Source organism: Marmota monax, unplaced genomic scaffold (genome assembly GCF_021218885.2).
Source record: "Marmota monax isolate L192 unplaced genomic scaffold, Marmota_monax_Labrador192_F-V1.1 WCK01_AAM20220418_F8-fsc00033, whole genome shotgun sequence".
In the NCBI taxonomy this organism is placed as follows: Eukaryota; Metazoa; Chordata; class Mammalia; order Rodentia; family Sciuridae; genus Marmota; species Marmota monax.
This window is the reverse complement of record NW_026694282.1, coordinates 12,804,776-12,830,909: the sequence shown is the minus strand read 5'-3', so window position 1 is coordinate 12,830,909 and position 26,134 is coordinate 12,804,776. Positions and strand designations below refer to the sequence as shown.

Genomic DNA, 26,134 nt, shown 5'->3' with positions numbered 1-26,134 from the left:
TACATTTAAGGATAAGTGTATGCACAATAACTAGAAATAATTTTTAGCTGAAAGTATAGTTAATTATGTTTAACTCCAATCCATCCTTATTAAAATATTAGCAAAACTCAAGCCTTAGAAAGTACTAAGGACCAAACCTCTGTCCTGGTCTCAATCAGATTTCCATTTTAATATTTTTCTTTTCTACTAATGTCCATGCCCCCTCCTGCTTCACACCATCCGATATCTCTGATTGATCCTTCCTTTATATGGGGGTTGATATTCTAATTACAACAAATTCTCAATATTTAGCCATTTTATTTAAATTTTAAAATGCAAGCTTAAAAACAGTTAATATATTCCCATAACTCTCTTTTTCTGTTTTGAATTGCAATTGCATCTAGTTCTCAGGTGCTGGATCATTGTGGTGCTCTGCAGGTGCCCATTATGGCAGCCTGAGAATGTTTAGAATTGCGGGCACACTTCCACCCTCTCTCTGACCTCAGCTGGGGAAATGGTTTATGGGCTGCCTCTGATTTGGCCTGGAGCAGAGTGCCTTTTACACCATTCAGTAAACCTTTATTACTTGCTGCTGGCCATGTGCTGAAAATCAAGGGTTCCTATCTTCTAGGAATTAACTGGAAGTTTTCCTTCTACCCCCATCGTTACTCATTGTTACCCAAAGTATTTTCCCCAGAACCTACTAGATCTAAGGGAGGTCAAAAGAAATTATATGAAAAGGGGGTTCCATGGTCAGGTAACTATGGGAAACACTGAGCTAATGCTGCAATTCAGGTCTCTTCAATTTGCTAATGTGCATCCTGACTCTCTAAGAAAGACATAGAATGTGCAGCATTTCTTTGATCAAGGAATCTCTTCCACCAAGCATTCTGTAAGTCTGAAGCTCTGAAATACCATTTGGGAAATTCTGACTATACAGTCTTATGTGATCTACCTTCTGTACTGTAAGCCCCTCTTAGGGCTCCTGGGTGTCTATTAAAGAACATGTTTGTACGTCAGACACTGTGCTGAGCACAGAGTAACAGTCAAGTAACACACATCTCCATTCTGTAAGAAGCTCACATTTTCAAAGTATGATACCCTTTTGTCTAATTCTTAGAACTGTACTACCTAATATGGTAGCCACTAGCCATATGTGGCCATTTAAACTAAAATTAATGAAAGTAAAATATAATTTCTCAATCTTGCTAGCCATATTTCAAATGCTCAAAAGCCACATGTGATGACTAGGGCTGTTGCACTGCATGTCACATCTATTGAACATTTTCATCATCATGGAACATTCTGTCCAACACTTGCAGATCAAATGTTCTATCTTCAAGAGGTCCTTCCCACAACACACTAGAGATACCCATGTATTCTAAATTGTTCCCATGCTACCTGAATGGGGCATTTCCATTTTGTTCTTTAAGCCCCTGGTATGATCTGCTTCTCTTTGCTAAGCCACTTCTCTCCCACTTTACAGGTACAGAATAGATAAAACTCAAAGCTGTCAGCTCAACATTTCTCCACAGGACTCACATCAGACCTTCCATGTCAGGAGTGCTGTTGGTCTCTGGGATACCAATTCTTTATTGAATCCCACCCCCCCTTTCTGTGTTCTACAGTGTTGGAAATTGCTGCAAATGTCAATCGCAATAGGGATTAATTCATCTTCCTGAGCATTTATATGAAAATGTGAATGAATAGTCAGTATGGCTTGGTGCCCAAATGCAAGCCTGCCAAATTTTGGCTGCTATGTGTGGTCTAGACTAGTTCAAATTTCCCGGCCAGATAAGACCAGATTCTTTGGCTCCAAAAACCATCAAATGAGTATTAACTTTTGGCTTGAAGGAAGGAAGGATTTACTTATTGAAATGTAACACTGTTTCTTCTCTCATCACCCATCTGTCCCACTAAGATAAAGGCATGAGGATAAGATTACAGACAGGCTCCCATCTAGTGTCTCACATGGCCACTTATATGGTCTTAGAACCTTTTCTCATGATGTAATCTTATGTATGAAGGTCAGATATGCAAGCCATTGGCAAAAGTACAGCTATATGTAGTAGTGGGTCAGAGTACTAATCAATACTAGCTCCACCATGTTAGTTCTAATAGATTCCAATTATAGCATGAATCTAACTGGAAAAACAAATAAAAATAAATGCATGCAGGTAGATCTAAATGAAAAAGAGATATAGTCTATTCCAAAGGGAACTTGCCAACATTCCTTGAATGATGGGCCATGTGTTGTCACCTCCAAGCCATTCTGTATACAAAACCCTCCACCTCTGTGTTCTCCTAAGTCCTGCTAATTCTGCAGGTCTCAGCTTACCTGCCCCTTCCTAGCGGATGACTATCCTTCACTCTACAAGTTAGTTCCCTGCTCACTCCTAGGATGTCCTGATCCCAGAGAGCGTAACCAAGATGGAAGCCATCATCTTTTATGGACTAGTGTCCAAAATGGTAAAGCATGTTTTCCACCCTTTTCTATTCATTTAGAAATCCCCTGCCTCAGTGAAAATTCCCATTACCTCATTGTGATCTCTGCCTCTTTCCCTTCCTAGGAAGAAGCCAATCTAGCCAGTTGTCTCTGCCTTCTCACTTCCCTTTCAATTCACTGTAATCTGCTGTCCACTCCAGAAACCTGCTCTTTCCATTGAAGTAGGAGCCTGTGGCCCTCGTGCACTTAAGCCTGGTACATGAAAGAAGCAACCGAAATATTATTCACTGATAATTCATGCTGTGGAGAGTTCTTAAAAATATTGTACTGAGTAAAAGAAACCAGATGCAAAAGGCCCATACAGTTTGATTCTGTTTATGTCAAATTCTAGAACAGTGTAATCCAGTGTGTCAGAAAGCAGATCAGTGGTTGGCAGGGGCCCCAGACAGGTCAAGGGACTTGACTGCAAAGGGGCAAGGGAGAATTTTCAGGAGTGATAAAAACACTGTACCTTAATTATGGTGTTAGTTACATGGGACCAGACATCTGTCAAAACTCATCAAAATGTGCATTTAAATAAAAGCATATTACTGAAGACAAAATATACCTCAATAAATTTTATTTTTAAAAGTATTCTTAGGAAATGCATCCAACATATTTTTAAAACACCTTCAGTATTCAGAAGATCAATGTTTTGACAAGTCTTTGCTGAAAACTTTTGACTTCCTTGCTGCCTGGGTAATTAGTAAGACAAAACTAAAAAAGTAGCAATTCATCTCTAAGGGTCAATTAGAATATCTGCATTTTAGTTGGTTATAATAACAAAAAAGTGATCCATGTCACAGAGAAAGACATGAGGAATCCACTGGCAGGAAACTTTTCGTTTAGCTCTTTGTCAGTCTCTTACTATACATTTTAAAGTTAAAAGCATCAGACCTAAACATCAGGCTCCAAAGCAGCTGGATGGAAAGACCTGTGTGGGGTTCTTCAGAGAGTGCCTAGAGGAGTCAGTCAAACCACTCATCTCTCAGCCTTCTTTCTGGCCCCAGTGGATGCCATGACTGAGAAATGCATCTGTCTCCCAGGCCCCTGTCCTAAGTCCCCATACACCATAGCTGTTCCAGGTATGCAAACAGGTGTTTACAAGTCAGTTTCTCTCCTTGCTTCACATCACCTGAGGCAATTTCAGGTATACCAATTCTCAGGCTCTATCCCAGCCCTAAATCAGAATCTCCAAGATAAAGTGAAGCTCTCCAGATGGTTCTCATGGACACCCTAGGTATGCCCCAGTAAGATTATGTGTGGGGCTTTTCAAACTTTTTCCTGTACACGAGCATCTGGGGAGCTTGTGAGGCACCTGGATGCATGGGCTGCACCACTACATATGATGCCTCAGTATGTGGCTCATGGGTCTGCATATTTAATAGGCACCCAGGTAATTCGGATGCTGGTGAACCAGGCATCACATTTTGAAACTAATACCAAATTTGCTGTTCTCAAATTTCTGGGAAAGATTGGAGGTCAACAAGATTCCTGAGCCAGAGGGTGGGTGACCTCTTCACTTTGATTTTTTTAGATGCATATAGCCCTCTCCTTTTATTTCTAAGCTCAGAATTTCTTTCCCACCCCAGTCCTTCCCCACGAGTCGACCTTACACCCAGCACCCTGTCTAGACCATAATGATGTTTCTCTCAACCCCTGTGGGCAGCTATCATCACCACACCTTAGACTCCAGACCTCACTAAATGTTTTCTTTTCTTTTTTCTTTTTTCTTTTTTTTTTTTTTTTTGGTACTGGGATTAAACTCAGGAGCACTCGACCACTGAGCCACATCCCCAGCCCTATTTTGTATTTTATTTAGAGACAGGTTCTCACTGAGTTGCTTAGTGCCTCACTGTTTTGCTGACGTTGGGTTTGAACTCGCGATCCTCCTGCTTCAGCCTCCAAAACCGCTGGAATTACAGGCATGCGCCACTGTGCCCAGCTCACTAAATGTTTTCTATTAGCTATGTTAAATCCTTGATATAATAATGGAGAATTTTTGAGTAAAGCTATAAGCCAGGTACTACAAGAAATATATTTATGTATTACCCATTAATCTACACACAATTCTGTGAGATAAATACTCTTTTTATTTCTAAAATACTCCATTTCAGAAGAAAGGAAGGAAATCAGATAAGGAGGTGAAGTCATTTGTCCAATGTCACATAGCTTTATGGAACCAGGAATTAAGCAAGTTCATTTTTACTTCAAACCCCAAAAGTGGCCAGTCTTAGTGTTTTCAGGCTGCTAGAACAAAAGATCTTAGGCTGGGAAATTTATAAACAAAAGAAATTTATTGTTCACTGCTCTGGAGGCCTAGGAGTCTGAGATCCCTGCCCTGGCAGATTCTGTGTCTGGTAAAGGCTTGTGTTAGTCAGCTTTTTAGCTGCTGTGACTAAAAGACCTGAGCAGCACAACTGTAGAGGAGGAAACATTTATTTGGGGGGCTCATGGTTTTAGAACTCTCAATCCACAGACAGCAGGCTCCATTCTTTGGGGCTCCAGGTGAGGCAGAACATCTTGGTAGAAGAGTGTGGTGGAGGGAAGCAGCTCACATGATGATCAGAAAGCAGAGAGAAAGAGTACACTTGACAGACACAAATATATACCCCCAATCTACACCCTGCCATGTCTAAACTTCCTCCAGTCACAACCCACCTGCCTTCAGTTACCACCCAATAATCCCATCAGGGGAATTAATTCAAGGATTAGTTTGAGGCACTCATAATTCAATTATTTCTCCTCCAAACTTCTTGTATTGTCTCATACATGAGCTTGTGGGGGACACCTCACATCAAAGCCATAACATCTTGCTATCTATCCGCTTCTAAAATGGCTCATGCTAGCTGCATCCTCACGTGGTAGAAGGCCAGGGGAACTTCTGGAACATTTTTTTTTTTTTGTAAGAGCAAAGCCCTCATAACTTAATCACTTCCCAAAAGTTACTTCTTAATACTATGACATTGGGTATTCGGTTCCTACATGTGAATTTTAAGGGCCACCAACAGGCAGAACATAATCTACACACAATTCTATGAGTTAAATCTATACACAATTCTATAAATACCACTTTAAATTCATTACTCTGCTAATGAAATATATCTGAAGAGGATTTTCCCTCAGGGACATACTTACCCCAATGGGTTCTGATGACTAAAACAGCTAGATGATATCCAGGGGCCTCCAGGTCCAAAAACAGAGGTTCTGTCCCTCTCTCAGCAGTGTCTAGCTGTGAGGCCATGGTCAAGTCACTTCAGCTGAGCCAATGCGTTGTGCATTGTTGAGGGACTCAAATGAGATAATGGTGTGTAAAGAGCTGGCGCCAAGTGCTGAGGCCACTCAAAAGACATGATGACCCCTGCCCTCAGCACATTTAATGGCTGTGAATCCAAAGACCCAAACCCTTAGCCTACAGAAGCCAGATAGGTAATGAATATGACTTAACAGGTCAAACCCTGAGGGAGCATCCACCATGCATCTCCAGCTAATGGTTTCATTGTGGACATAGACACCCAGTGTTTCCAAACCAAAGGCAATTAGAACATTTTAGGTGAAGAATTTTAAGTGGTGGCAATTAATTAGAGCAATTATTTAATTTCTAAATCTCAGGCATAAAATGTTCCTTCCTGGAGTGCAGATTTGCTCAGGAGTTATCCATTTGCCCTCAGATGGAGCCCCTGGGAAGTAAGAGAGGTTCTGGCCCATTACAACCTGGTTACACATGTACAGTGTCTACACTTACAGTACTGTTTTAAGAATTTTTCTTGATCTTGAGAATCCAGAGTTTGCAAGCAGATGAAGTGAAGTATTTGTGTGTATGTTGGGGACAGAGGGGACAACTGGGTTGTATAGGGCTTGGAAGAAGCAGACAAGACAGGTCATTTGATGGAGTTAGTGTCAACTTCATAGCATGTTGCCTTGTACTGGAGTGGTACTGCTGGTCTGCAGTGACTGTCTTGCTGAAGGCACCAAGGGATACAGAGCATGGCTGTTCCTTTGTCATCAGCTTCACTTGACAAGACCAGTGTCACTGCCAGTTGGCATTGAGAGTGTTGACCCCGTCACTGCCAGGCCCGGGCCGTGAGCAGCTGTTGCTATTGTGTGCGTTCCACACAGAAGAGTCTTCAGAGCCCACCCCACACCCCCGAGCTCTGAGGAGCTGGTGGAAAGCACCAGGGTGCTCGTAGCACACGCTGAGAGGTTTTAACCTATCGATCTTTGGAAAACTTGCAAATAGACAGGAAATGGTTATGATGTTCAACCACATGCACATTCAGCTTTAGCTTTACAGCCCAGTGATTAAAGATGAAGACTTCTCATTAAGGTTGGCACTCCTGCCCATGGCTGAACTCCATTTTCAGCTTAAGGTTTCTATTGTGGTTTTTTTCTTTCTTTGGAACTCACTCTTTAACAGCCTTCCTCTGTGCACTACAGGGGACTCTCAGGAGGTGCTCAGGGATTGTGCTGGTTGCCTGTGGTGTCACTGGTGTATGATGGCACAGTTCTAAGCAGTTCTCAGACATAATTATTCTATTTTGGTTTCTGTTGCTGGTGAAAGGGTACTTGGCATTTTGTGCTGATAGAGATCATTCTAAATGAAAGAGTTTTTAAAAACATTTTTAATTCCAAGACAGGCAGCAGGAACAGAGGGAATTAAATTAGTTAGAAATGGATATTTTCTGGTACACACATGTACATGCATAAGCACATACTGTCACAAACACATACTCGAACACACAATAGTGTTGATTTTTTCCCAGTAAATCTTCAAATCTTCCAAAGCCCCTTCTCTGAGAACTTTTTAAAAAACTTTTTGCTAATGGAATTGTATATAAAAATCTTCCTTTTTGAAGATTTAATTTTTTCCAAAATCGATAGCTATGAAGCTTTCAAAATGTTTTTTAATTGTGATAAAATATATATAAGATAAAATTTATCAACTATGTAACATGCACAGGTCAGTGGTATTAATTTTACTAACCTTGTTGTGCAACCATTACTACCATCCAGCTCTAGATCTTTCCTTCTTAAGGCCTGTAATTTTTATTTTTATTGTTGCTGTTTCTCACATATGAGCAGGTCTTGGGAGATACAATTGAGGCCAGAACTGGGAACCAAAAGTATGCAAAGAAAAAGGACATCTTTTATTTCTTTTGGACTGAGGTAGTGCTGCTACAAACTGCTACCTACCAATACATTAGGCAATTTCCCTTTTCTATTGAGAGTAAAACACAGAATAATCACAGTAGCCCATAATGTTCCCTATTGCTAAAAAGTCTAAAATTCCATTCTCATAATAAGATATCAGAAGAACAAATGAATAAGGAACTCTACTAGGTAAAAATCACTTTAGCCTGGTAGGCAGATTTCTTAAAGGTACAGCTCATATAATTTTCGTGGTTCATATTCGTGAGTCTGAGAATAAGGAAATAAAAGGACTTACCCCTCCCGCCTCCTCTGAAGCCTTAGGCATCTACCTGTCAAGGACTGCAGGCATGCTGAGCTCTCTCCTTTCTTGCCTCAGGTGTGTAGGAACTTACTGGTGTGGCATGACTGGTCTCCTGAGATAGGAGAAATAATGGGCTTTTTATTGCCAGATCAATTTTGGAAAGAAAGATTGGGCATCCACTTGTAACCATGTGGACTTTATAGAGCCCCTCTGGTTGTGGTGTTGGCCTGGTGCAGGGCAGGCTCAGCAAACATTTTCTGAAGAGGGCCCAATGCTGAAAGTTTGGGCATATGAGCCATATGGTCTCAGTCACCACTCCTCAGCTCTGCTGTTGAGATATGGGCGCATTCACAAACAATACAAAGCCACTGGGTGTGGCTGTGTTCCTGTAAGATTTGTTTATGGACATTGAAATTTTAATTTCATATGATACGCACATGTCAGAAATAGTCTTTCGATTTTTTTTCAACTGTTTGAAAATGCAATCACCATTCCTAGTTTATAGGTCACATGAAAACAGGTAAAGCCTGGATTTGACTCATGAGCTGTACTTTTCTGGTCCCTGATATAAATTAGGGAAAACAGGATTCCAAGGCCTGTTGACAAGATCTGAATGGTAGTCCTGGTTCAGATTCTTGCTCTGCCAAGTATTAACCATGTAACCTTGGGCAAAGTCACCAACCCAAGTTCCAGCTTCTCCACAGGGGGAACACCATTGGCCACCTCACAGAGAGGAGAGTCAGTGATGAAGTAGGACACAAAGTGGTGATCAGCTGCTAAAGCTCTGAGGAGCCTCGATTTTTTCTCTCTGGGAGCTGGAGAACATTTCAGTTGGTGCTATTCAAATAACTTACAACAGCTCAGCTTATAACGGCTCAATTTATGATGGTCCAACTTTTTATTTTTCTTTATGATAATGCAAAAGTAACACACACATTCAGTAGAAACCACACTTTGGATTTTGAGTTTTGACCTTTTCCCAGGCTAGCAATGTGCTAAGATGCTCTGTCAAGATGCCAGATTGCAGCCGTGGGCCTCAGCTCCCATCAGCCATGTCAATGCTTGGGGGAACAGCCCTCACTCTGCAGGGCTCTGTGCTGCTCAGCTGGGATGGTCGGTGGGTAGATTAGAGTATTAGATGCATTTCGACTTACACTGTTTCCAACTTGTGATGGCTTTATGGGGACATAATCCCATTGCAAGTCGAGAAGCATCTATGGATCTGATTTTATTAAAACAAAATTTCCAGTTTATTCCAGGTCTATGCACTTCATCAAAGTAATACTTTGTTTCTATCAAAGTAATGAGCCTTCTAAGAAATGACAAAACTTCCTAAATTCCAGGCTCACTGAGGATGAAAATTCCCCATATGTTTTCATCAGACACACAATAGAGGTCTTATGAAGTGATGGCAGCTCTGCCCCACAGTGAAGTTCAGCAGAGCTGGCAGCTTCTATGGGATTCTTTGTTTTCCCAGGGGGAGGTAAATTCTTCCTTCAGGGACCCATGCCCTGAAATTCAGAAAACCGCCAAAATGACAAATCATGTTTCTTCAGGGCTTCTTAAATATCATTAAAGCTAGGCCCATTCAGCTTGTCTGACATTTGGTGAAAGCCTGGTACTGTAGCCTCACCTCCACCTATCCCTGATGAAAGTCAAGGTCAGGATTCCTTACCCGCCCTCCCACACCCAGCTTTCAAAGAGTCAGGCACAGGTGGGTAGTGGGCCATGTTTAAATCTTCCATCCCTCATAGAAGATGTGGCTCATCCCCAAATAAGGACACAAGGAGCTTCTGCCAGCCACCCATCCAGCTGTGCTGATGAATGCAGTTGTGGGGGTGAGGGGCTAGACCCTTACAGCTGCACAGACCTCCTAGGGGGCTAATGAGGCCAGCTGGGTGTTAGTGGGAGAGAGCAGCAGTGAAAGTCAGAGAGGGCTACCATGCTGGGTCACAGGTCGCATCACTTGATTCAGAAATCATGCTGCACCACTGTACTGTCCTAATCAGGGGGTAACAGGGCACCAGCATGGCAAGGCACAGTGGGTCAATCTGCAGAGCCAGTCAGGGTTCTCAAAAGCATGAGGTCCCTGCAGGGCTCCAGGGAGGGGATTTTGAGAAGCAGTTTTGATTCACACTCTGGCTCTCCTCAGGCACTGAGTCAGCCCCACCTGTCTGTCACTCATCTCTCGTGGTTCAATGAGAGGACTTAAGAAATATGCAGCTCTGCCTTTCTATGAACCAGTGCAAATCCAGAGGCTGGATATGTTTACCTCTAGTGACTTATTTCTAATGTTTGTAGGGTTTGGAAAAAGAAGAGTTTGATTCTTACACCAGTATGGATAAATATTCTCCGTGGGTGGCGGGTATGTGTTTATCCATTCACATGTATACATGCACTTGAGAACCTGCATATTTGTTGGCACGTGCATGTGTGCACACACACATACACACACACACATACATTGTGGAAACACCCTCCGTGTCAGTAATGTGGGCTTCTGTTTAGGAACAGAATTAATCAAATAAATATTGTTCTTTCCAGTTTAGGGAGGTCTGGCCTGGAGTGTTTCTATTTTTATTTCATTTGGCTTATTTGCCACCCACATTCCTAAAAGACAGCAGAAAGAACATTCTCATTTCCTATGTGCTAGCTGGAGCTCACATTTATTTATAGAGTTTGGAGAACTTTAATTTTTTTTTTTTTTTAATCTGGCCACCCTGCCTTCCTTTTCAAGTTCAGACTTTCCTCGCTAGCAAGCAAGGAAAGACAGTATCCCTGCCTGTGGATCTCTGCAGCATGTCCCCATTACTGCTTGCACCTCCCCATGTCTGTGGCCTGTGTGGGTGTGGCGGGGCTGCTGGCTCAGACACCCAGCTGAGAGATGTGAAGATTCAAATGAAGGTGTTCAGCAGGTTGCCTTGGGATACAAATGGGCAAGTTTCAATCCTGGTGACCCTAATGACTACTTATATGACCTTGGCCAAGGTGCTTACCCTCAGATTCCCCTCTCTAGATTGAGGACAAGACCTCTTGCCACCCAGGACTGCTATAAGGACTGACTAGAAGAATAATGAATGTGCGACACCAAACACAGTGCCTGGCACACAGGAGAGACACAGGGAATGATAGTTCTCTATGAGGAGAGGAAGACACTTTTGTTTATCAGTTGGGGTTCTGTTATCATGGCTCTATCTTGCTCACTCTCCTGTGGCCTGCTACTACGTTATTCATTCTTCCATCCAGCCATGTATCAAGCTATTTTTAAATGTGTGTGTGCACACACGTATGTATGTATGCATGTATGTATGTATGTATGTATGTATGCATAAAGCCTTGTTCCAACAATTTAGGGTCACTACTGTCAGTCTCCTACTGGAATTCTTTCTCAGTTCCTGTCAAATGACAACCACATGACAAAAATAGTTTTGAAAATAATGTTAAGGCCTCATTCCTGACCCCTGCCCAAGGAATGTGCTCTTTACTCGATGGTCAGTTTGGCCTCCTCTGAACAGAAGCTTCCAGCTGAGAGGCCCTGCCCTCTTGACAGCTGCAGAGGAGCTAGATGCTCCTTGCCTCAGAGGCCCTAGGGCCACAATGAAGAGCTCTGAGTCTAGGGCGAGTGTGGGACATGAAGATTCTCCCTGGCGGCACACAGAGCTCCCCACGGGCAGCATTCCCCCCCCACGGGATCCTGCGAAGCAGCTAGGAATGGTCCAAGAGAGCATTCTGTGTAGCCAGGCTGCATCCTCACACTGCCCAGATGGAACTGAAGACTCCTTAGAAGGTCCTGCCCAGGAGGCCCCACCAGAGGGGTTCCCTGCACATTCACAAGAGTTGGGGTGGGAAGATCCCTGTCCCTGGAATTGTCAAGGTATTTAGGAGAAGGCCAGCATTACCACCTCTGATTCATGAAGCTATTTGGATTCTAGAAAATGAGAGGGGGAAACCCTCACCACTGAGAGTGGAAGTCATCCTAATTTGGACAGCTGTGGCCCTGTGACAAAGCTTCCCTGAGCCCCAAGGCCACGAGAGAGCTGCTCAAAGACCATCTCTACCCGTCAACAGTTCCAGCTTCCCCACAGGGAACTGGCCAAAGAGTTGTTTGGGATGTTTTATATTTTGCTTGTTTGTTTTTCTTGACTTTTTTCCTTCTTTGTTTTTCTAGGGATTTCCCTACAGCAAACAGTCTGATAATTGTCCTGGATCTCCCTTGCAATGCACTGTGCCCCTGTCTGAGGGAGGGCTAGCTGCCAGGCTATGTCCTTAGCAACCAGCTACTGAGCTTTTCTTTCTCTTTCTTCACACTGGAGTCCTGTGCCCTTCCTTGAAATTGCTAGATGGCTTCATAGACATAAAAGTGTGAGCTGGAGTGTTCTGGTCACTCCATGCAGAGCAGTACAGAAACATACAGAAGCTGGTTGGGTGCTGGGCTGCCCAAAGGAGGGAGGCAGGTCCTAAAACTATGAAGGTCCACATGAAGTTGCTGGTACTTTATCTGGGAAGAGATGGAGATCAGTTTAAACCTCTTTGTATCTTCAGCCTCATCTTTCTAGGCAGCACTGTTGAAGATACCAGCAGGGTTTAGAGAGTCGTCTTCTCCACCTGGGCCACACACTGGTATCATTACATGGCAGTGCGTTGTCATGCGAACTTCTGAGTCCTTCAGCTAGAGGAAGAGAGATCAGTTGATTTTTATTTTTATAGCTACTTCTTCTGATTTTACAGTCCCTCAGATCATGCTGGCCCGTTGCTGGAATACCCTTGACATCAGCATCACCACGCTTCTCCTGGGGCCATGATGGCAGAAGGAACCTCACTGATCCTTGCTGCTGTCTGCTGACAGGAATTATCTCAGACCAGCCGAGTCCCACAGCATTCCTTGCTGATGCCAATCCACATTTCTTAGTTCTCTTCCTCATTACTCCTTCAAGAACACTGCCCGGTCCAAAGGACTTGCTTTTGCATAAGGGATTAGATCTGGAGATGAAGAAAAGAGCAAAATACCTATGTGGATTTGAGTGTAGAAATCTGGCCTGAGGGAGAGATGGGTGTTGGCAGGAGAGAGGGTGGGCAGGGAGGATGGGTGAAACCTTGGCATAGATCTCACCAGCACAACTCTTCAGAATGGAGGAAAGTGGAACCCCTGTGGGAGAAATGGGATTTTTGAGATGGCCAAAATTTTTATTCCACACACTTCTGGGAGAGGGGGAAAAAATAGCTTAGTTCAAGAAACAAATGGATATAATATGGATATGATATGGAGGGTTTGAATGTGAGGTGAAAGGCACCACCTAACACCATCTTTCTGATCTGGCCTCTACAGACAGAGTGCCTGACCTTCCCAGTTATAGGGTTCTGGTATCACCAATACCCCACACGGAGCCCAGCAGAAATGTCCGCCCTGAGCTTCTGTGCAAGCCCATTCTAGATCCATCTCTTTCCTGAGGAGAGGAGAGGAGAACAGAAGTGAGGAGGGGAGAAGAGAGGGGGCCAGACTCTAGCATGAGGGCTGGGAAGGGGTCCCCAGAGGCTGTGCTTGCTGCCTCCACAGCTTTTACTGGTGGACTCAATTTCACTGTTTTTCAGCAGCCATCATCTTGCATAACCTTTAAAATGTGTTGATTGGGAAGGTGCTCCGGGCAGTGAAGCTCTCCTGTTTTCTGTCTCCTTTTACTTTGAGATAGAGATACAGATACAGATACAGATACGGATAGAATATGCGTCCTGTACCCAGTGCACCATGTTAGCGGACAGGCAACTTGCTTCTCTGTTAGATCCAAATCTAGCATTATGTTGTATACTTTTCACTACCTATTTTAAGTCATGAGATTTTTAGTGAGGGGAGGGGGCTAATGAGGGGAGGAGCTCAAGTACATAGTACATAAAGGTCAGGTTGCGAAGCTTCTCTCATCCCCTGCTGACCCTTTTTGTCTCTGAACTTTCTTCCTTGGTTACTTCTTTATTGGAATATTCATTTTCTCCTTCTTGTTTCTTAGAATTAGTAGAAAGTGGGTGAACAAAAGGAAGACATGGGTCTCAAGATGCTGTTGCAGCACTTTTATTCATTCATATATATATATATATATATATATATATATATTTTAAGATACTATTCCTCCACCCACCAAGTAGTGGGAACAGCATGGTTTTTATTTGTTTGCTTGTTTTGGAGTCAACAAAGTCTGGGTTCAGGTCCTTATTCTTGTACTTACAAGCTAGGTGAACTTGGGAAAGTGACTCAATATTCCAATTCTCTGAGCCTGTGACTCCTCATCTGTAAATTAGTTTGTCAGTGGGGTGAGAAAGAAGTGCACAGAATTAAGTGTAAATCCCTCTACCATGGGAGGTACTCACTGCATGTTCCCCCCGCCCCCACCACCGCTTCTCATGTTACTTGGCCTATCTGATTATTGCTTTTCATTGAATTTTAGTCTAATAAATATTTTCAAAGCACCTGATGTGTGCTTTGCACCAAGGTTCAAGCGAAAATGAGATCTGATCCATCTCTTTGAGAGTAGCCTCATGCTAGAACAAAAGTGATAAATGGTCACAGAATGATTTGGAAGGTGCTACAAGCATGAAGGGAAACTGGACAAGGAGCATCTGAGACCTATTGCAGATGGTAGGGGAGTGACGTAGGGTAAGAGATGTCCCTGAGGAGGTGACAACAGACTGAGAGAACTGAAGGGTGATGGAGTTGGGAGAAGGATGTTCTGGGAAGAAATACACAAGTGAAAGCATCCATAGGGGAATGGCTATGGGTGTGTCAAGAGAGGAGGAGTGATGTGGAGTGCACGGGTGAGGCTGGATGTGAGGAGCCCCGCTCAGGAAATGCAGTGGATGCTGCAGTTGGGACTTAACAGGAAAGTCGTGGAGAACCCTGACAGCAGTTTAGGCTAAGGAGTGCCATCCTGTGACACTGGGTTTTAACTGAAGCATACCAAACCCAATCTGAGGACTCCTTGACACAGGTTTCCTCTTCCAGATCCACAGAGTGGGGAGGACACTTGCTCTCTGACAATCTGAGTTTCCGTATCTCTGAAGTGAAGGCATTGGACTGGATGATGTCCCTGTTTCCTCCCTGCCTGAGCAGTGGTCTATGAGTCTACTATGGTGATGTCAGTTTTTCAGAACCTATTTATAATGCTTAAAGTCAACCTATGGAAATTGTTATGCTGGCATGATGGCCAACACCTAGTAAATATTTTTTCTGTATGCATTTTACGTAAAAAATAGATTGCTAAAATGTGCAGTGGCATAGTGCTATAAAATAGGAGTTAGAGTTGGCTTCTTTGTAGTCTTGACTGGGTCAGAAATTGTTCATTCAAGTGATTGCATTTCTTTTGACCATTTATTCTGCTTTAGTTATAAAAATAGGTAAGCTGAGAGATAAGAGTAATATCTGACTCATACAGTTCCCGGAAGTTTGGTCTGTGGATACCAAGACTTCTTGAAATGGCTAACAAATGGAGAACAGTTTCAATTTAAAAAGAGGTTATATACATTGAAGAAGTTCCCCACAAAAGCTAGGGGCAAAGGTCACTGTAACTTCATTCTAAAACCAAATATGATTCAATCTGGAGTCTGCACCTACTTCCCTGTTCATTTCTCTCTAAATTACTATAACTTGTTTTTTTAGAAAAAAGTATGAGTATTAATAATAAAAATTCAGAGGCTATGCAAAACTCAAAACATCAGAAATAGAAAACATGCATAATTACATTTAGACAGAAAAAAAAAACTCATGTCAGACCCATAATTTCTATTTTGTCCCTAAAATAGCTGGATCCCTCAAGCCATCTATGCTGAAGGTGACTTGGAAAGAAATATCCCTCATCATACATTAATATAAAACAAAGTTTTAAGATTTTTGTAGGACTGAGGCAAAAATGAAATGAATTCCCACTCTAATAGAAAGTGATGTAAGGCATGTGAGCAAGGCCTTGGGGCAACCCACAAGGGGCATTAGTTGCTTTCTGGGAGCTGAAGTTGAAACTTGAAGGATGTGAACATTTGCCAGGCATAGAAAAGCAGAAAGGATTTACCAGGGAGAAGAAACTGCCTCCCAGAAACTGCTAGAAGCCCCGTGGGCCTGGCTGGGGTGGTGAATGGTGGGGATTAGCAGGTCAGCAGAGGGGTGGGGGGACCTGGCTACCCACAGCCTTTGTCAAGCTGTTGGCAGTGGAGAACCAGGTACCAAACCATACTGAGTGGCTCAACCAAACCTCTGCTTTATTCCTTCCGTAAGGACACATTTAAAAAAAAAAAAAATTTGGTGTTTAAAAGAAAAAAAAATCTTGATATACTAGTCGAGTAAGGCTCTATGAACATTTCTCCGAAAATTCTCATCACCTCTGCGGAAACCCAAAGCACCTTTTGGAATTCTTTCAGTGGTCTGTCTTAATACTTCTGGCGTTCCTTGACTCCAACAATGGCAAAATCGTCTTAGCACTCTACTTGGAAGTTGTTTGAACCACTGTCCCCTGGAGGAAGGAATGTGTTTGGCCCTGCTGGATGCCTGCGGGAGGGCTCTGATGGGGACCGCCACTGGATTCCCCCGCCCCCGCACCCCACACCGCAGACTAGATTTCTTTAAACAGCGGATTGGCGCCATCCAGTGGACAAGTCCTAGAATACAACTTGGGGACTTGTAGATTTTTGAAGGGGGTCCAGTTGAAATGTCAAGTTTCTGATCTGCATTCTTTCTCTGTAAAGTTTAACGGCCATCCCAGGAAACAGGGTTTTGTTTTTGTTTTTGTTTTTTTTTTCTTCATGTTGCGGCAGTGCACTGTGAAGAAAGCCCCAGTCCTAAGTTTTCACAAACTAACTCAGTGACCTTGGATAAGTCTACATCCTCTCTGAACTGTTCACCCTCACCCACCTTTTTCTTTTTTTTAACCACTTTCATATTTTTAGTGTCCACAGTTTTTCAGTGGCACAATTGTTTTAGTATTTCTTCATTATAATTTATAAGTAAAATTGGCATAAGTCCAGGTGGAGAAAAAAATATTTCTGGCATCTTGAAAATTCAGAAAATGATTTATAGCTACCTGTCATTAATTTATACATCAACAGCTCTTGAATGCATATTTCTAAGAATGGTCTGAAAAACTTTAAACTAAAATTGCATAGTAGAGAGGAAATAGCTGACCTTTGCAGCCAGATAGGCCTAAATTTAAATCCCACACCTGCCATATTCTGCATGACTTTGATAATTTACTCTCCTTCCCTGAACTTGCCTCCTCATAATTCCATAGAGATGGCACATCTTTCATGTGTCAGGGTCAGGGTTACGTGACATAACACCTGCGGAACAGCAGACACTGGGACTGATACACAGATGTGTCTGTTTAATGGACTCGACTGCTCCTGTTTCATCTCTGCAGTTTTTCTATTTATCTTCAGCAAATCATCCTGCCCAGAGACCAGGACTCTTCTGCCAAATGAAGATCATAATTCATTCTTAAGGTTATACAGATGCAAAGACATAACCACTCCAAAGCACCTGGCACTTTATGGGTGTTTAACAAACACTAGTTTCTTTCTTTCTGAAAGTGCTAACCCATTGCAAATAATTACGGTATTTGATATAAAGCTAAAATTGTGTCCATCCCATACTATCTTCCTTTATTTTTCTCTCAAATGTACACACATACCCTTGTTACATTCTCACCTCATTTTTCCCATCTCTTTCATCAAAAGTTAACCCATTTGACATTTCAATTCAATTGCCAAGTAGGGTGGCACATGCCTATAATCCCAGAGACTTGGGAGGCTGAGGCAGGAGGGATCACAAGTTTGAGGCCAGCCTAGAAACTTAATGAGGCCCTGTTTCTCCAATAATAATAATAATAATAATAATAATAATAATAACAAAAAACACAAGAGCCTCTTAAAAAGGAACAGCAAGTTTGTTGCAGAGTTGCCATGGTGTTTATCTATTCCTCACACCAGAAGCATGGGTCCTTCTTTTGCACAGTTATGCACTCACCTATCCACATCCTGCTATGGTCACGGCTCCCTCTGCTTCAACCATAGCAACACCAGATACCTCGTCAGGTATCATCTCTCCACCCCCATTGGTCAGTTTCCTCCCTTCTAAAGTTTGCATCTCTCTAGTGGGTAATCAGAGAAGTCCTCCAAGGCCTCCTCCCCACAGCAAGAAAGACTGCCTCTATGTTCATGCTTCTGAACCACATCTTTCTGTAGGAAGAGATCAGAAAAAGAATTAAGGTTTTTTGAGCATATGTTAATACATTTGACCTTGCTGTGACTTTTACAAGTCAGTATTACTCTCTGCATTACAGATGAGGACATAGAAGAGCTGTTCACTCCTTGATCAAACAAAATATTGCCAAGCTCTGGGAATGCAACAGCAAACAACAGACACAACCCTTCTCTCTCAGATCCACGGGATCTTACAAAGGATGAATCCAGGAAGAGGAAGGAAAATAACAATAGATGAGTCCAATTGTGAAGACGGGTGCTATGAAAGGGTGGAAGAGGGGAATATGCCCCGTCTCTGGGGTTAGAGAAAGTGTACCTAAAACCGGGCATTAAGATCTGGAGGTTTGGGGAGATCACACAGGTGGGCAGTGTGTGACAGAAATAGGACTGAAATCCAGGTGAGCTTGGTAGCTCTGTGCTTCATAGCCTCTCCTCTGATAAATTCTTGCATTGATGTCATGGAGCTTTGGCTTGTGATCCACACCTCTTTCTCCTCAATGGATTGCAGCTCCATGAATACAGCAGTCTTGTCTCCCAGGCATCTACGCAGTATGAGTAATATGTATAAGTAAATGGTTCTTTAATTTTTCAATATATGCATTTGTATATCATTTTCCATATTTAATAATATTACAGGGATGCAAAAGTGCCTAGATTCTGCACTGTATATTATTTCTTTTTTTTTTTTTTTTTTTTTTTTTTTGAGATAGAGTGGGGGGGGGAGAGAGAGAGAGAGAGAGAGAGAGAGAGAGAGAGAGAGAATTCTTTTAATATTTATTTTTTAGTTCTCGGCGGACACATCATCTTTGTTTTTTGTATGTGGTGCTGAGGATCGAACCCGGGCCGCACGCATGCGAGGCGAGCGCGCTACCGCTGAGCCACATCCCCAGCCCCTGTATATTATTTCTTTAACCAACACATTTGTATGGTTTTAGAACATAACTCTCTCTGAGCACCTCGGCCCTTCCATGTCAAGCTCCTTTGATTCAGATGTTTGACTGCTTTGTAGGCCAAGGTGATTGGATCAGCATGTAAGAGACATAGCGGCTACAGTCAGTTCTGCAGGAGATGCAACTTGGAAACAACTCACTCATCTAATTAAAATAACATTGTCCTTGTCCTCCTGAAATGTTGAATGGCACAGAGCTCATTTTCAGCTTGCTACCCACACTATCCTTGGAGATGAAAGAGGAGTCCCTAGCCAGTGCCCAGGCTTGTGCTAGGGGTCGGGGATACAAAGGTGGAAGCATGTGTTGTGATATGAGAAGTGTTTCCTCTTCTGGACCCTTAGTAATGTGCAGTCCAGTAGGGCCCACAGACATGCCCAGCACCCACACACACTCACAAAGTTCCAACCAGTATACCCTATGCAAGGACCAGGTGTGCACAGGTGGAGGGAATGGATGTCTCCACTGTGGTTGGTATCGAGTGCCAGAAGTTCTTTCAGGCAGGTGGAAGTCATCTTTTCTGAGTTGGGAAAATGAATGTCAATTAACCAAGTAAAGAGGGGTAGGTGGGATGTGGCAGGAACTAGTCATAGGCAAGGGTTTCAGCCCATGCAGAGTCCCAGAGGAAGAAAAAGGATGGCACATTTGGGATCCGTGAATGCCCGCAAAGGCCAGGCACATGATGTGTATGGGTGAATGTCAGGTGACTGCACGTCAGACACTTTGGTACAGTCTTCATTTCCATGAAGAATGTCCTCTCTTCTGCTTTTTATTGACTTTTACATATTGAAATTATTCTTCATTTTCCCATCTTTGACTGAAACTTAGCTAAAGAGAAGTTGTTCCTCTAAAAATAGCCGTCCAAATCCACTTAGCATACTGGTTGGCAAGTGATGCTTCCCTTGGGGACACAACTGAGAGTGTGTGTGTGGGGGGGGGGGACTGGGACAATCTGGAGAGCATTTTCTCTGTCTGAAGAGGACAGCCATTCTTCAACTCCAGCTGCTCTGTGGCTCTAGATCTTTCAAAGTTTTAGAAAAAGCAAGCAACTTGGATTTTTGGCAAGACAATAAAACTCTTTAAACAGTACCTTAATTATAGAATATATAAATAAATAAGCCTGTGGACTGAATGGAACACATCCGCATGCTGAACCTTATTCATGGTCCATGCTTGCAACCTGCAGGTCCTGAGAGTGCCTTCAGAATCCTCATCCCATCATTGCTGTGCCTATAGTTTCTTCTAACCATCCTTCTTTCCTTGCTTTCCAGAAAGAGATGACGAGCAGGATGTGTCACTAATGCTCCATCTCGTCCTTCGGAAGAAAGGAAAGCCGTTTCCTCCTGGAGCCCCAGGTGGACAGAAAGCGGACCTCCCTGGATGAAATGGTGCACCTACTTCCTGGAGCAGAAGAGGTGGAGTCGATCAGTGACCCCCGAGAGACACGTTCCCCACTCACTTCATGTGCTCTTAACCCTCTGAGTGCTGCTAGACCAGACCTGTGGACCAGAAGACCACAACATGGAAGAAGGACCAGCCCTTGACCCTTCCGGCTCAGGAATCGTCCAGGAGGGGCCTCTGCATTTCCGTGCATGTCATGGTTCTGCCTGTGACCTGCCGCCTAAGCTTTACTGGAATTCAGGTTTTAAGACTGAGATGTTTATTAGTACCTTTCCACTTACCTGTCTTGTCAGCCGGTTGACTTTTAGGTCATTTGTTTTCTAAGTACCAAGTGAATTTGGGAACTTTGGATACACAGCAAGCCTTCCTTTTGGGTCTCTGAAAGCTCCCACTCTGATCCTGTGGCTTCACATTCTGCAGGGCTGTGGAGCTGTGAGATCAGAAGCCCATCTGGCAGCATCCATGCCATTTCCCTAAGAAGCAGTTCTATCAGGGACCACTCCAGGGCCTGGCTTGTCTCTGTTCCAAACAGGGTCTTCACAATCTAACTCCAGGGAAGAGACTGGCCACTCGCAGAAAGCTAACAAGTTACCAGTTTGCCCTGATCAGAATGTACATTTTTTTAGTAAGCATCATTCCCTGACTCTCCTATTGATATTCTTTCCTGTTTCCCAGAAAAGAGAAATAAAAGAAAGTTACAAATGACCAAGAATGGTCAGTAAGATCCCTGAGCCACATTAGTGCGGTGTTTGTTCTGTAAAGAGCAGGGAGTCCTGGCTGGACAATTGGTTATTTGGTGTATGTCAGTGATACACCCACTCTGTTGATTTGTCACCTTACTCACTGGCTCTCTGAGCTTGAAACCCAACCAGTCTTCTTTCTCCTCTGCCATGTTATGGCACAAAATTAACTCCTGGAAAGTCCCATTGATTGTGCCCAGTTACCAAGGTGGCAGTAGAGCTGGAACTAACTTTGTTATTCCATTTTTTTCCCCCAATTTTTCTCTTTCAGTAGACAGAATAACACAGTCTGCACTGTGCCCTGCCTTTTGAAACCTAACATAGTTGTAATTGATGAAATGTCGACTTCTCTGATTCATTCACAAAAACCGTGGTCCTGTCAGCCCAGCCTGTGACGAGGGGGTAATAATACTTCCAGTGATAATTTGAGTTTAATGAAATATCTGTTGGTGGAGGGAAGTAGATAAGAATGTATTAGCACACTTAATATAATAACAATTAAAAGAGAAATGAGCGACTCTGGATTTCTTTTATTATACATAATGTGTTAACATCATTTGTGGCTGCCGCGAAAGCCTAGAGGGCATGAAATCTCTGTCCAAACCAAGAAAGGGCTGACTGTGTGCACAGTGGCCTTCGACACTGACCCAACCACGTGGACAGATCCTTGCTTCCTATCTTATAAACATTGTCTCATGGAACCCAGACGCTGCTACCTCTCTCCATGTTGTTCACGCTGGTCAACAATAAACTTTCTTTTTTCTCTTAAGTAACTTTGAGAGGCAAAAATTTTTCTCATCCTAATTTTTGACTGGGATGGGGGGAAACTGTCTTAAGGATACAGAGGAAACAAGAGCCCCTAATTCCTGAAATGTGTAATATGCAATACCACATGGGAAATGCAGGATGGTGGGACAAAGAAATGGAGCCCATGCCCTTGAGATTTTTGTACCATGGAGAACCACAGGATGTTTGCATTTAGAAAGTTGAACATGTTCCTGCATTTCAATGATGCTTAATCAAATGGAAGGCTAGAATCTGAAGACATGTGTCATTAATAAAGTTGTTGTCTACTAACTGTATGAAATAAATCTAAACATCCAAACATTTTTTTGAACTTCTTGAAACATTCTCCTCATGGCTATGCGGCTAATTGCACTAATCAACTCTTCTAGAGTAAATTCTAGAAAACTGCTCTTGTAGTTTTTAATTACAGGATGTTCCTATTCTCACAAAACTTTGTTTGGCAAATTCTAAGGAAAGTCTTCATAGAAAAAAAAAATTTTTAACTCTTTGGCCTGATTTTGTCTTCCACAAATCTCTTACTGCAAATGGAGAATCTGAGCTTCTGGAAGCCTCCAGATTTCTACATTCCTCTGGGTCAGAGACTGGCAACCCTGCTTCTTTCTCCCAACCTGGTCCCCTCTCCTCCTTGTTTTCCCACTTGGGTGGGAGCAGGGGGAGTGAAAATTTCAAAGTTAAAAGATTATAATGAGTATCCTTATGCCCTTAAGTGCATCAATTAACATTTTGCCCCATTTTCTTTCTTACCATAAATACATGTTCTGAGTGTTCAATCGTTTGAAAATAAGATATAGCCATCATAAAACTTTAAGATTCTTCATCAAGCTCCTCTTAATATGACTCTTGCCCTGGTCATCTTCAATGTCATTATCACCTCCAAGAAACTGAACATCAACACAATCCCTGTTTGAAATTCTTCAACTGTCTCAAAATATTCTTTATAGTTTATTTTTTTTTAAATCTAGGATTCAATCAAGAATAACACTTTGCCTTTTATTGCCTTTCTCTTTAGTATCCGATAATGGACTAGAGTTTCCTTTTTGTGAATATGTGTGGTGAGGTGTGTTTGTGGGGCACTGTGTTGTGTTATGTGTACATGGTGCAGTGTGTCCATCAGTTCATGACTCTGACATCATCATCATTATGATCATTATTATCCTACATTATTATTCCTACTGGGTATTGAACCCAGGGACACTTTACCACTGAACAACATCCTCAGTTCATATTTAAAATCTTTTTATGTTGAAACGGGGTCTTGTTAAATTGCTGAGGCTGACCTTGAAATTGTGATTCTCCCATGCCAGCCTTGCAACTTGCTGAGATTACAGGCATGCACCACTGTACCCAGCTGACATTATTAAAGAATTTGAGCCACTTTACTCGTGGAATGTCCCACCATCTGGAGGATTTTGTTTGGTTGGTTTCCTGATTGTTTCCTCATTATGCTCCTTTTTTTTTTTTTGCAAGAATACTATGTAAGTCAGGTTGTTTCTTCCTGTTGCATCACATCAGGAAGCACATGTCTAACATCTCTTCATAATATTAAGAAGGATCAGTGGCTGCAGGTGCTATCTGGCTGGTCCAACCATTATCAACGTCTATGATTGATTATTAAGCTCTGAAATTCACTAAGCCTAGTTTTTATAGAAGGTGAAGCTATACATGTAAACATCCATTTCTTAATAACCAGAGTTCATGATCCCCAAAGAGACTACCCACTGCAGATAAATGATATACCAGTGGCAAAGGATTCATACCTTTCCATTTAACAGAAGGAAGAGAAACAGGACAGTTGCCTGTGTGGGCAATATGTGGGCATGCTGGCCGATGAGAATTTGTATGGTCATGTAGCCAGAGTTGAAATACATGTAACACTGCATCCCCCTATCCTTAATGACTTCCCACTCAGACCCATAGTTTATTCAGAGAACCTTCTTGTTGAGAGGAATTTCCGAATGTTTCTCGGAGGGAGAATCTTAGATCTTATAATATGTTGTAGCCCTCCAAAGGACCATAGCACATAATCAAATACAAAGTATTTATGTGGTATTAAAATCTTATGAAGGATGGAATAAGGGGTGGGAGGACATGAGTAGGAGTAAAATGCCAAAAAAGTTCCTCAGTAGAAAAATAATGGGGGAAAAAAGTAGAATAAGAAACACTCATCTAGAGTCATTCCTGCTCCTTAGGTTGTCAATTTTTTTCTTCCCTGAGTATTTTCTCATTTCTTAGGACCCAGAGTCTCAGATTCAGGATGAATGGGAGGAGCTTTGAGAGATTTCTTAATCCATTCCTTCTACCTCCCAGGCCATGTCAGTGACATTCCCATTGAAAATCTGTTCTCCTCTCACAGATCTCCAGGCATGGAAATTCTGTATCATCCTCTGGTAGAACCTACTGAAACTCCACAATATATGAAATCCTTCCACTTTGATTCCAGCAAAGTACTGTTTGAATTTCAGCACATCTTTTCTGTGTCCCACCTTTAATAAATCCAGGGACAGTGCAGCATAAGTAATTACATAATAAAGAGAACTTCATTTGCACATCTGTGAAGTTTTTCAAGACTGTTCCCAATGGTCCTTCAATCTTGTTTCCTTTAGAGTTCTCCCAATGACAGCACCTTCTTGGCTGACCTGTTGGTATCCATTTCTATTGTTCAACTAGAAAGCTTCCCAAAGCTCTTCCCCAAGTTTGCATTATGAATGTCACCAACCATAAACCTGATAAGAAATTAGTTCATGCCTTCCAGAAACCCTGTTGTGTCTTTGTTAAGTCCTGACTTTCTTTTTATACACTTATAGAATTTTAAAAGAAATTAAGTATCCATACAAAACTCTTCCCTATGTTATAACCAACCATTTTGGCTAACCTCCCTGAATTTTCTTTCTTCCTATTTTTAACATCTCTATTAGATTACACTGCTTGGGTTGGGTTGTTGTTTTCAATCACCTCTTTAACAGGAAAAACATGAAGGAACTAGAGTTCCACTCATCTCTTTGTGGTGGTTTTTGCCAATCTATCAGTGATAGAAGCACATCACTTCCTATGGTCTCTAATCTGGTGTCCCTTCCAAACCCCATTAGTATCACGCTGTAAGGGGGAAAAAAAAGCTGTAGGAAAAGTATGGCTATGTCTTCAAGAAATGGTAAAAAGGCACAATTAATAAGAGAGGGAGATGTCATCTGGATAACAACATTTCTCTTGCTGTGACCACTTTGGTCTTTGGGTGATTCTTAGAATTAGCCAAACAAAGTGTGTTTTGAAATAATGATTGCTTTCCTGCTTTAAAAAAATATATCAGCAAAACACTTTTATAATAGACTATTTCCCTCTGGGCAGGTATTAATTCTGGGTAAGAATTTTCAGTGACATTATGTAAGAATGTGTATAACATAGAGGGAAGAGTCCAGTTCTAATCAAACCATTAAGCTGTCATACTAGCTTCTTGTGTTCTGATTCCAGAGTTTTCTTGTATCTTTTCTACATACTTCTGGAAAAAAATGTTGACTATATTTTTAATTCCATTTGTTATTAAATTAAGGGTTTGACTATAAGAAAAATAGACTAACAATTAAATCAATTAGAAAAGCAAGATAAAACTAAAGGATATTTATAAAATCAGTTCTATGTGGGCTTAGAAATTCAAATGTCATAAATAAAAGACATGTAACCATCATCTGGTCTGCCTTTTTTAATGCTTGACTTATTTATTTATTTTATTTAATAATATTTAATTAATATCTATTGTGTTTAATTTCTTCATCTTAAAACTGTCCTGGAATAGTTTAATAAGAGGAAAAGTAAAAATTCTACAAAACATAATTCAAAATTTGTTTGAAAACATACATGCACATATTTGTATTTAGCAGAAGTTTCTTTATCCTATTACAGAATTTTCCAAGAGGCGTCAAGCATATAGTTTAGTTTCTCAACAGATTAGTGTTAGACATATTTTTTTCTTGTAGCAGGATTTAATATTAATTTGATGATAACCCAGTATATAAAGATAATAAAACCAGATCATAGAAAAAGTTCATTGATCAGGGCATGCAAACTCTATTTTTAATCTCTGGCTGGCCACTATGTTACT

At 42.0% G+C, this 26,134-nt stretch overlaps 1 protein-coding gene across 2 annotated transcripts in view; it reads left to right on the top strand.

Annotated features, from left to right (window-relative positions):
- The window catches only part of Mob3b (MOB kinase activator 3B), a 198,688-nt gene extending 172,968 nt beyond the window's left edge, over positions 1-25,720 (top strand). For both annotated transcript variants that reach the window (XM_046467348.2, XM_046467347.2), the window contains exon 4: positions 20,365-25,720. In XM_046467348.2, the coding sequence (XP_046323304.1) occupies positions 20,365-20,394 (30 nt within the window). In that variant the 3' untranslated portion in view covers positions 20,395-25,720. The remainder of the gene's footprint in view (positions 1-20,364) is intronic.
- Positions 25,721-26,134: the final 414 nt, after the last annotated feature.